Source organism: Lupinus angustifolius, chromosome LG08 (genome assembly GCF_001865875.1).
Source record: "Lupinus angustifolius cultivar Tanjil chromosome LG08, LupAngTanjil_v1.0, whole genome shotgun sequence".
Classification (NCBI taxonomy): Eukaryota; Viridiplantae; Streptophyta; class Magnoliopsida; order Fabales; family Fabaceae; genus Lupinus; species Lupinus angustifolius.
The window spans coordinates 8,663,636-8,675,262 of NC_032016.1; the positions used below are offsets into that span (position 1 = coordinate 8,663,636).

The window sequence follows — 11,627 nt, forward strand, 5'->3', positions numbered from 1 at the left end:
TTATATCAGAAGTTGTGTGTAGAATGATAGTTAAAAAGAGAGAAAATAAGAGCACATATACCTAGGCACATTAGTGTCCTACTGCAAAATACAAAGTTTGAATCCATGCAACCAATAAGATAATGAATAGTTGTATGAAATTAAATGGTGTTTGGAGTGTTTCATAACCCATCATTCCATTTGTGCAGAAATTACTAGCACCATTCTCCTTTCTGCCAATTCCATCATTATAATACTGACACATATTCAGAAGTTAAAAGAGATAATTAAGCTGACCCTTCTTTTCTATCTCAATTATATTCCTTTTGCCCTATGCATTTGTATTATTATTACTATACATTTATCCCAAAACTCTGCACTTTCTGCCATCTTTTAGAACAATTCCTTCTCATCAGCTGATTTTGTAATTTTGTTCCTTTCCTCTCTTATAAATGTTCTGTACCCCTAAATAAATATACCATCTATGATCTAGTGTTGTACTATTATTATTGCTCATTCTTTTGGACTTTGAATTTGGTACATCAAATACTGTGCAATGGAATATTTGTAGTAAAATAAAATGAAATGGTCTATTTTTTATATAAATTAATCCGTATTTTATTATGGTTTTATTATACCTACTAATTAATAGTACTTTATATACCAATTGAAAGTATAAGAATTCATGATTAAGCTTTAAAATACACCAAAATTGTAAAAATTGAAAGTATATGAATTCATAAGTAAACTTTAAATGGCACTAAAACCTCATTTGATGGATATAATAACAAAAACATGATATGATATTGTTTCATGAAATTAAAATCTTGAATTTGGTAAGTGAGCAAGAGGATTATACTAACTATCATATACTATTATGCATGTTAATTTATTAAGAAAACATTATTAGTCAACTTAAATTATTAAAATAGCAATTTAAGAATTAAACTCCAAACCTCACATATATTAATATTATCGTATAAATTTAAAATTACTACATCAAACACCAAATATAATTAGGTTTATCACAATGAGAAGAAACATTATTATATTAATAACAAGACGTTCATATTAAAAGTAATAAAAAAATAATTGGACACAATTGACTTGACAAATAAAAATTAAGTTAATATTTAAATTAAAATTATTACACTTAGTTATAGATAAAGAGATACATTAATTTGGCATAATTCCTGTTCACTAATCAGATCTATGAGTTTCTCTTTTACAAGTGATGGGATTAACTTTATCTAATACACCATTTTACCCTCAGTTTGACTTAAACCAAACATTAAATATTAGTATATAAACATAAAAAGATGATGAAGAATTGAAGATATTAAAGTTGATTGATTGATTGATTTTGATGGTAGATGATAGATGTAGATAGTAGTGATAGATGGAGAATAATGGAGAATGGAGAATAGTTAAGTGTTGAAATTCCACACACCCAATTTATCAAGATCCTTCCAATTGGTGTCAACCTGGGACTATCAAATTTCAAACCCATTAAACCATGTTTGGTAAGTATTCATCACTTTTCTTCTTCTTCTTCAAAGATTTAACTATAAATTAAATTAAACGTGCATTTATTAATTTGCTAGTTTGCTTTTATTCTAATTATATTTTCCATTTAATTTTCTTTCTTGGGCTCATATCAACCATATAAATAACTAGTATTAATTTATTGATATAAGATTTTACTAGATCCTAGGATCGAAGGCTCAATTCCGTGAGTAATATTTACTAAAAAAGACAATCACAAATCCAAAATTAATAAATTAGTTACTTACATAAAAAATGAAGAGATAACCATCCCAGTATGGAAAAAAATATCAACCATATAAATCTTACTGTAAATTGTGTAAATATGTTGACTTATCCTTCAATATTCCCATTGAAAAGAAAGGTTCTCCTTATAACGTTTAACTGAAGTGTCTAGTCACGAATTCATACAGCATTTTTTACTAGATAATAATCATAATATTCCTCATCATTATTTATATTTTGTTAAAGAATATTTTTAGCAAATAATGTCTTTTCCTATATGCAGAAGATAATCACCGACAATTTTAGAAGGAGTATATTTATTAATTTATGTACAATAGAGTAAAATACATTTCTAACTGTGAGTTTCATACTCATTTTTATGTTAACTATTTATTTATGTTGAGTAGATATATGTCTTCTTTATTACATATTATTGTGAATTATTATAGAGAGCTAGAGTGTCATGATACAAGACTGAGAATTGCACAATATGTTTTTATTTTTTTGGGTTTGTTTGATAAAAAAATGAGTTATCTACTGCTTTTTGATAACACTATCAATGAGATTATAAGCTTTTTGTTGTTAGCTTATTTGATAAAAATAAGCTAAATAAATATAGGAGGCTCATGACTTTATCAAGATCCATAGATAAATTAATTTCTATGAAAGTATCCTATCCAATGCTTTGAAAATTTCAATATTACTTTATGCAACTCCCCATGCAAAACCCAAAGGCACCAATCAGAGCATATTACTTAGGTCACAGGTTATCCAAGTTGAGCGGGAAACAAACATTGACATTAGGGTGAGTAGGATCCCTATCGAGTTTAGGGTTGGATTGAGGTTCCAAAAATAGAGTCAGTCAATACTTAGGGCTAGGTAGAGACCAAGCATGACTTGACCTATACCGTGCTAAAATCTCCACTTATCATATTTGTATGTGTTTCTACTTAAATGTATAGAGTAATGATACGCCTTTTGGTCGAAAGTATAATTTATTCTTTAATTTTTTCATAATATATACATGATTAATAATATATATACATATATCATTTTATATATTAAAGTCAAACTATACATTCATAATAATAAATAATACTGAGAAATCTTTATCTAAAATGAGTACGCATTATATATAATCGAGTTTATGGTCAGGTCGCGTTTAAAGGCTAGCCCGATTGCTATTTAGGGTCGGGTTAACTTCGGATCTAGGGCCGAATCCGGGTTCAAAAAAGTGATCCGACCAATAGTTAGGGTCAGGTAAGGACAAGCCTCAACTTGTCTCAACCTGACCCATGCTCACCCCTAATTGGTATTATGGGGAAAAACAACATTGGCATTATGGGGAAAAACTGAAAATCTTTATAATGACATTGTATAAATATCAGGCTCTTTTGATAATCTATATGATATAAGTAATAATTTATGGTGAATGTATTTAATTTTATACTATTTATCAATTTTTATATTATTTTATAAAATATATTTTTTGACAACTTGATTTATGATGCATAATAGATATAAGTAACTATTTTACCTAACAAAGAGATTAAAAAATGAAGTGAATAAAGTTGAAAATTTACATATATTTATTTATTAAAACATAAAGTTCCATATGCAATAAATAAGCCATATATAAGAATCATTCGTGTTCATTTATTTCGAGAATAAATAAAAAAAGTTACTTCACATCATCATATCCATCGAATGTAAAAAAATTTATTGACTTAGATTTACTTATTATTTAAAATAATTAATTTTTGTACTATTCTTGTATAAGTAGATCGTTGAGAAGACAATATAAGATAGTAATAGCAGGGTAAAATCAGAAAAAGGTAATTGATGATTATATTTTATTTTTCATGGAGTCTTGTTCTCTAACATAGTGATCATGACGAAGTTGGCGTATATAGTAATAGTACTATTCATTACATTGACATTGAGAGAGAGAGAGAGAGAGAGAAAGCTATATCCTATATCCTATAGCTGTAATCATTTCGTGGAAGCTCATACAATATCAGAAGAAGCCTCCTCGTGATTTTTATTATCACTTCTAAAGTCTTTTCCTTTTCTCCTTTTTTTGCTTTTCAATTTTTATGTACTATGAACTATGAACTATTTTCCTTTCTCATAAGCTATTATATTATGATGACTCTTCTTAAGTCATAATAAGGAATTTTCACTTTTGCAGGACTCTCTTAACCATATTCTCTTCGTCTTTTCCTTTTCTCACGTGACATTCCTTCTCTCTTGCTACCCCAGTTTGTTCTTGTTTTGCTGAAGGTGCTGCTTTTGCTTTTGCTTTTATCTATCTATGTTATATAAGAGAGAAAGGATAGTTTTTGAGAGGACCCATTTGGTTTTTGAAGAAGAAAGTGAAGATCTTTTTTGAGTTTTGTTAAAGAAGGGAAATGGGTAGTTGTGTAAGAGAAGGATCAGTGAGACAGTATATAAGGTCCAAGGTCCCTCGTTTAAGGTGGACTCATGAGCTTCATCGTTGCTTTGTTCATGCAATTGAGAACCTTGGTGGTCATCACAGTAATAACTTTACTATATGTTCATCTTCTCAATTATTTGTTTTCCATTTTTGATACTCTCTTCTTTAGAATTTTGGATTCAATTTTACCAACATGATTTACTTTTTTGTATGTATCCCTTTCTAGAGGCCACTCCTAAGCTTGTTCTTCAGTTAATGGATGTTAAAGGGCTCACCATTTCACACGTCAAGAGTCATCTACAGGTTCCTTTTACTTTATTCTTCTTCCTTTATCACACAAACACAAATATTATTTAGTTTTACTAGAAACATATTTCATGATGCTCAACTTATCTAATTTTTTTACCTCTTTTTTCATCGAATCTAACCAGATGTATAGAAGCATGAGAGGTGATTTGCGTAGACAAGGTGCTAAAACATTCTCTTTTCAACCCTCTACTTCTGCTTATAGAAGTCCTAGTATTTACTTTTCTGTCATCCAAGTTGTACATGTTGGAAGCAATAGATCTGATTCAGTCTATAGTTATTTCCTCTCTTGGTACTTGTTTGAATTTAAAAAACAAAGACTGTGAGCTCTCATTTTCTCACAAGTTTGGGAAATATGCAAATGCATTGCTCATTTATTAGTCCTTTCTGCATTTAGTTGATGCCAAAATAGTGTAGGAAGAATGTGAAGCCAATGTCCTTTTAAATCTTCTTCTAATAGCATTTTGATGAAACTCAACTTATTTATGTTAGTTTTCAAAATCCAAATGTTGTTAATGCTCTATGTACCTATATATATATATATGTGTGTGTGTGTGTGAGTGTCCACTCTTAAATTGCTTTCATCAAAAAAATCTCATTTGCTCAAGTGTGTTGGTTTATCTTTTGATAGGTAGAACATCTACCCAACATAGAAACCAATCTTCTGAGGACTATGATGGTTGTGTTGATGAAGTTAATGATGTTGGAGTTCACTGTCCTGCTTGTTCAAAACCCATTGCAAAAGAATCTGATTCCTTATTCAGCTACAGTAATCTCTCCCCAAAAAGGTAAACTGTCCTAACTTTAAAAGGTGGTGTGGAAGAAACAAAAAGGATTGAAATATTAGCTTGAGATCTTTTAGCTTTTTTGTTCTAAACCAACTTTAACTTTTTTGCTTCTTTTGAAATTCCTTTTTATTTGGCTTCTCTATCTATCTTTTCCTCAGAGCTAGAATCAAGATGAAGAGTTGTTGCATGTCAAAGAGTCTGCAATGCAGCCAAAGAATGAGTGTTGCAGTGCCAAATACCTACCAATGCTCTAATGATATAGGAGAGAAGTTAACTGAACACAATGGCATAAAGGTGAGTGGTTACTATGTTGTTGGTGGTTCAACATGGCTGACACAACAACACCAACCTCATTATTTTGGCAACCTCAGTTCATTAGAATATCCAAACCAAGACTCTGATTTCCTACAGGTGCCACTCCTAAAAGACAAAATCTATTTTCTTTCTCTCTTTTGGTACTTTTTAAATATCCTAACTAGCTTTTTTTATATTAGTTGTCTTATGGATTTTATTCTTTCACTGCCATCTGTGATTAAATGTAGAAGAAAAGTGAATACTTTTAAGATTGCATACTTGTTATTAAATATCCTGCTTTTGAATTATTTCTTGTTACCTTCTCTTGCAGCTGTAGTTTATTGTGTTTGTTTTTTTCAATTTATTCTGACTAATTTGGTTCCTTGAAAACCACACTTGTACTAAAATTGAACTTGCTTAAATGAGAAACTGTTATAAGTTTTGAAATGTATAGATTTTTTAGGTAAAGATTTAGATAGATTTTTGTGTGTAGGCATTTAATCACTTTATGAAGTGGTTATATGTTTTTGGTCACCTTATACAACAAATGTACATTTAAGTGGGAACTTAGGGGGCTTATTACAGTCCAAAATTTATCATGATCTTCATTGTGGCCAAAAGGGTCATCATTATTGGCTTCTATCTTGTACACTCCATTACTTCTGAGTTTCTGACATTCAGTGGTCCACCATAATTAATTGAAACATTTTGAATGCAAATTTATATTTGCCCTTTGTTAAATTTATATTCTTTATAAGGTCATGGGGCATTCTAGTTATGAGGAATGTCTTTTTGTACAACATTTTTAGACAAAATGACAGCATTTGATTTATTGAACTATGTATGAGTAAATGAGGTATCACATGTTTAGAGATAAATGAGTTCTTTCATATAGTTTACAAATAATATGGACCAACCTTCCATAACTTTTGCAAACGTGTTCATACCATGCATGCATGGCATTATTTCTTATGCATAGTTTACCTATGGTTTTTGACAGGTTACTAAATTAAATAAAAAATGGACCACTTCACAGCCAATGAAAGTAGTGATGAACAAGGAGAGAGGGACACATGCAGAAGAATATGAAAATGTAGGAAGGTGTGAATTGTCATTGTCACTTCCATTGCCAAATCCTTCCCCTAAGGGTAGTAATGTTTCTTCAGCAAGTGAGATAAGTGAGGCAATAACATCATGTCCTGGCTTTACAAACTTCAAGGACTGCTCTAGTTCTTCAACTGTCAAAGATAAAATTAATTTAGACTTATCTTTAGCCTTATGTGCCAATTGATTTGATGCTCTCATTGTATGATCATCTATTATTCTAGTAATATTATATTCCACAGTCTTGCCTTTTGTTTATTCCCTCTCTTTTACATTTTTTGGGGTAATGTTCTTATTTCCTTTCAGTTACATTAAAATCTTAGTAGAATGTGTTATCTATTTTTAAGAAAAGAGTAATTAAAATCGTTTAAATTTTCTCTTAAAACATGGAAAAGAGGAGGTTGTATCTATTTGGGAGATAAAGGACTGAAAAGTTGGTAGGTTTGTTTTTTACTTTTCATTTAGTGTGATGTTCATAATAATGTATAGTGTGTTTATCTTTGTTTTTATTAATACAAGTACTCAAATCGGTTGTGGCTGAAACCAAGAGCTTCTAATCGCCTTCAAGTTGTGAACTAGAACATTGTTGCAATTTGTTTTACCAAGTTTTAACCAATAAATTCATTTTAGTCTATTATAGTTGTGTGTTACAATTAATTACTCATTTCAACTTAGGAGGCTATATACTTATACTTAGCCATAAATACATATTTAAAGGCACATCTGTATCATAGGACCCGAATTCTCTCTAATGAAAAACCAATCTTCATTGATAGTGATTAATCTTTTGGTTAATTGACCAGAGACTAATCCTGAAATCAATATTAAAGCCTAATGTTATGACAAAAGGGAACAGTTAGCATGAATGACTTGTCCTCAACTGTGTCTTATTCCATGTTCCAAGACAATCACATATTGACACGTGAATAAAAGAAAAATTTTAAAAGCAAAAAGTAATAAAATATAATATTCTGATTGGCTTGGAACTTGAAGTGTAACACTGTTTAGGACATGTTATCTCTCCGGAACACTGATGTTTCTGTTTTCAACGTCTGCTCCATTTGCCATTAGAACCTAGAAGAGTTAGGGATCATGCATGCCCCAATTGTAATGATTAAACTGAATTTCAACATGGATATAACTGAAAAACCGTTTGCTTATGGTATACCATAAACTTTTTGTTTACTCCTTCTCAAATCCAAATAATCAATTAACAATCTTTTACATTTTCCACTAGCCCTTTCTTTGGATCAATTATTAATACATGGATAAGTTCCACTGCAAATCTTTTCACACTGCCCCATTCAGGAAAATGTTAGCATCAAGTCACTGGGATGAAGATGAAGCTTCCTCCTTCTTCTCTGGGAGATACCTACCAAAGAAATTGCAACAGATACAATACTTATAACAGTAAACTGATATACATACCTTCTTTGAGTCAATATAATATCTAATATTGCATAAAAGACCGTGCAAGTTTAGAATCAGACATAAGAGAGGGAAGGGGCACCTTGGAATGACAAACAATGTTTCTTTTGGTACTATGAATGTTATCTATTCCCTTACCCATAGGATAAGAAACTAATCTATTTTGGAGTGTGTGACTACCCCTCTCAACAAACGTCACTCTCAGTAATCAAACCCTTCACCTTTTGATCATCATAAGGATGTAGCGAACTCTTATACTACTGAATTAACACCTTGCTAGACGACAAACAGAATTTATACATATAATAAAATGGAGATGGAATTCAGTGGCAAATACACTGACAGAGGCCAAGCATAATAAACAAAGAGTATGTCTAGGAGCATAACAAAATTATGGCTACCGTTTTAAAACACAAGTTAAAAGGGCTATTCTAGGGCTAGAAACGACCTGAACTTAGTCAAACCAAAGTTCAGCTCGATAAGGATTGGTCCAGCTCGAAACTCGACTTGAGTTCGATACGAGTTATTTTTTTAACTCGAGTTCGATACGAGTTATTTTTTTAGCTCGAGTTCGACTCGGTTAAAGTTCGGGAATAGTTCGGCACAGTTTGAATTGGTTCATTTAGACAACTCAAATACTTATTTCATTTTAAAAAATACTATAAAATGTTTTACATATATAAATAGAACATGGTTTATAAATATAATAAAAGTAAATATAAATATAATGTATGGATCATAATAAGCATAAAAATTAATTTATATACATAAATATATATACATATATGCACATAAATAAATAAATAAATATATATATATATATATAGCTAGCTCATGAACTTAACGAATCGAACTTTATCCAACTCAAGTTCGGCTCATTTATTTATCGAGCTCAATTTCCAACTCAAATTCGACTCATTTGGTTCATGAACCAAGTTTATCGAGCTAAATAACGAATCGAGTTTCGAACGAATACGGAGTTGGTTCGGTTCATTAACAGCCCTAGGCTATTCATATCATAAGTATATTAGAAGTCAATAGCAATGAGAACGCATGAAAAAATAATAATAACAGGGAGTAATGGCAAATAGAACAGACTAAAATCAACTACTTTTGTTTTTGCTTGCATGCTCAGCTGCTTACCCCTGTGCCTTGGCCCATCGGGAGAGTTGATAGAGTTGAACACCCTCATTTGAGACATGGCATGCAAGAAGTAGATAGTTGCGTGGCTGTACCATCCATGCAAATCTCATGAACAATGCTGAATAGACACACATCGCTGCAGCATTAAAATCAAGCAAGAGGTTCAATAAGCCACTGATCTTAAGTAAATGAAATTTTTTCAACATTTTGAGGGAACAGAGATGTTAAACCTCCTGTCATGTTGCCAGAGATCATTTCTGGAGGTTTTTGCATGTCAGCCAATCCCTTTTAATCAAATATTTTGACATATTAGTCTATAATCAAAGGATAAGCCCACTTTATAATATGCATAACTAGTAAGTACTAAGTAAATAAATATGCCAGATTTCTTCAACTATAAAAAAGATGATCATATGATATGAGTGAAACTCACAGCTGCCACAAATCCCCAGTTAGCAACAGGTCCCCAGAAGTGAGTTGTTTTAGGACCAACTGGGCTGTTCAAGAATGCTCTGAAGGATGCCATCTGACACTGGTACTACTTCTGAATGGCATAACAAAAATGTTAGATGACCTCAACAGAGCAGAAACATCATATCACATATATATGAGTAAATGCAATTTTTTTAATTACGTTTAAAAAGCCAAATAGGAAAATAGGAATATTGTACCACCAGAAAGCAAAGTGGTCCTAAAAAAGAGTCAAAAGACTATAGACAACGAGAGCTTCCTTCTACATATGGAATACCATCCTACAGCATCTTATACTATTTCACTCACCACAAATGAGAAAATATGAAATATTGGTCAGTGATCATCTAACTGGGAGAGTTTTGTAGTTCTACATGTCTAGAAGTACTTTGAGTTTGAGTATGGTATTAAACTATAAACTAGTATTAACAATTTAACACACTTAATATTGTACTATATCCATCTTTTGATTAACTTTAGATTAGTGGTGCCAAATGCTAATCCTTTTACTTGATGTTGATGATAAGCAAAATATATGATTACTAGACAGTCTAGCAAAAAAACCAGAAGCAAAATCATTTCTAGTAACTGTTCTAATGAGAAAGAATTCACTGAACGATGACGAGTGATGGCCACTCATAGAATTGAAGAAACAAATGAAGATATAAAGAACACTAGAGAAAAAACAGGACACACTTTTCTGAATGAGAAAATGAATTAAACTAACAGCTACTGAGTTACAGGGATGAGCTTTTCATGTACAACAACACCTATAGCTTCGTATATGTACTTCAACTAACTAAACTGACAACTCTAGGTATGTATAAATATTTGAGTTAGTTGTAACAACCATTGTGTGAATTCGTGAAAGGTCTATTTGCAAGTTGAGTTTTGGAGAGGAAATAAGGGAGAAAGAAGGTTTTGAAGCCATCTTACGAGCGTATTTCATGACTCTCTAACCTCAATTTCCCTCCAAAACTCAAGTGGGATAAAGATCTGATCGACAACATGTGTGTCCCTGATCGAAAACACTTCATATAAAAGGAATGATTTCTTCCCTTCTCCTTTTTTGTGTGTTACTTTTTCAATCAAAGAAAATTGTTTTCAGTGTGCACTGCCAATTAGGTAAATTTTCTGCAAACACATTTTTTCTTTCGATGAAAGCTTTTCTGAAAAACACATTATCACAACATAACACGACTGCAATTTATTATCTACTATTTGAAAAAGGAAAACATAAGAAACAGCGCTGCATTCAATTTCAACATTTTTAAATTAAAAAAAGAGAGTTATGATTGAATAGTAGAAGAGAATGAGATAAAGAGATCTAGATAGAGAGAGAATGAAGTACGTAGCGAGGGTGGTGATGGAGAGGATCGCCGCCGTTGACGGAGGATGGCTTATTGCGACAGAGTTCCAAATTCGGAGTAGAGATCAGAATATGAATGAAGGATTTAAATAGGGAAATTCTATAACTTACCAAATCTCACACGTGTGATCAGAATATGGCTTACTGCTCTGGTTTCAACCACTCATAAAGCAAGTTAAAAAGTGGAACTACATTGGAAAATTTACGTGGATATATAATTTGACTACACTATCACACGTTTCGTATATGTTTTAAAATATTTATAGAAGTAGTGTATTTTTAGGAAAATCGTGGATGAGATCCACGATTTTGAGGAAAGTCGTGGATGGGATCCCATCCACCTGACATATTCATGGAAGTCGTGTACCCTAAACTTAAATTCTTGGAATAAGCTCATATTCATAGTTGGTACATTTGACCCCAATCATGTAGTTGTCATCCCTTGTTGGAATAAGCTCTAAGCATAAATTACACAATTTTTTTGAAAGACAAACTTAAAAACACTTTCTTTCACTAATATTACTTGGATAAATATTTG

General features: G+C 31.4%; 2 protein-coding genes across 3 annotated transcripts; one reads left to right on the plus strand and one right to left on the minus strand.

Annotated features, from left to right (window-relative positions):
• On the plus strand, positions 3,730 to 6,932 carry LOC109353661 (putative Myb family transcription factor At1g14600). Its single transcript, XM_019596006.1, has 6 exons — positions 3,730 to 4,287; positions 4,413 to 4,489; positions 4,618 to 4,654; positions 5,124 to 5,280; positions 5,439 to 5,691; positions 6,575 to 6,932. Exons 1-6 carry the CDS (start codon positions 4,161 to 4,163, stop codon positions 6,863 to 6,865), a joined length of 942 nt encoding a protein of 313 aa, XP_019451551.1. The 5' UTR covers positions 3,730 to 4,160; the 3' UTR covers positions 6,866 to 6,932.
• Positions 7,817 to 11,090, minus strand: LOC109353698 (mitochondrial pyruvate carrier 1-like). 2 transcript variants are annotated; one of them, XM_019596054.1, is made up of 6 exons: positions 11,072 to 11,090; positions 9,683 to 9,793; positions 9,480 to 9,534; positions 9,250 to 9,385; positions 8,021 to 8,050; positions 7,817 to 7,989 (listed from the first exon to the last, which is right to left on the minus strand). In XM_019596054.1, exons 2-6 carry the CDS (start codon positions 9,773 to 9,775, stop codon positions 7,983 to 7,985), a joined length of 321 nt encoding a protein of 106 aa, XP_019451599.1. In that variant the 5' UTR covers positions 9,776 to 9,793; positions 11,072 to 11,090; the 3' UTR covers positions 7,817 to 7,982. The 2 variants fall into 2 exon arrangements, with proteins under 2 accessions (XP_019451599.1, XP_019451598.1); XM_019596053.1 differs by lacking the exon at positions 11,072 to 11,090 and having other exon boundaries at positions 7,817 to 8,050; positions 9,683 to 9,799.

What these genes read in the sequence shown, in the direction of transcription:
- LOC109353661 (XM_019596006.1), top strand. Translation starts at nt 4,161, where the DNA reads ATGGGTAGTTGTGTAAGAGAAGGATCAGTGAGACAGTATATAAGGTCC. An exon ending in ACGTCAAGAGTCATCTACAG is followed by an intron (nt 4,490 to 4,617) that starts GTTCCTTTTACT and finishes GAATCTAACCAG; the next exon opens with ATGTATAGAAGCATGAGAGG. An exon ending in AAGACTCTGATTTCCTACAG is followed by an intron (nt 5,692 to 6,574) that starts GTGCCACTCCTA and finishes GGTTTTTGACAG; the next exon opens with GTTACTAAATTAAATAAAAA.
- LOC109353698 (XM_019596053.1), bottom strand. Translation starts at nt 9,775, where the DNA reads ATGGCATCCTTCAGAGCATTCTTGAACAGCCCAGTTGGTCCTAAAACA. An exon ending in CTCTGGCAACATGACAGGAG is followed by an intron (nt 9,386 to 9,479) that starts GTTTAACATCTC and finishes TTAATGCTGCAG; the next exon opens with CGATGTGTGTCTATTCAGCA. An exon ending in CGATGGGCCAAGGCACAGGG is followed by an intron (nt 8,051 to 9,249) that starts GTAAGCAGCTGA and finishes TTTCTTTGGTAG; the next exon opens with GTATCTCCCAGAGAAGAAGG.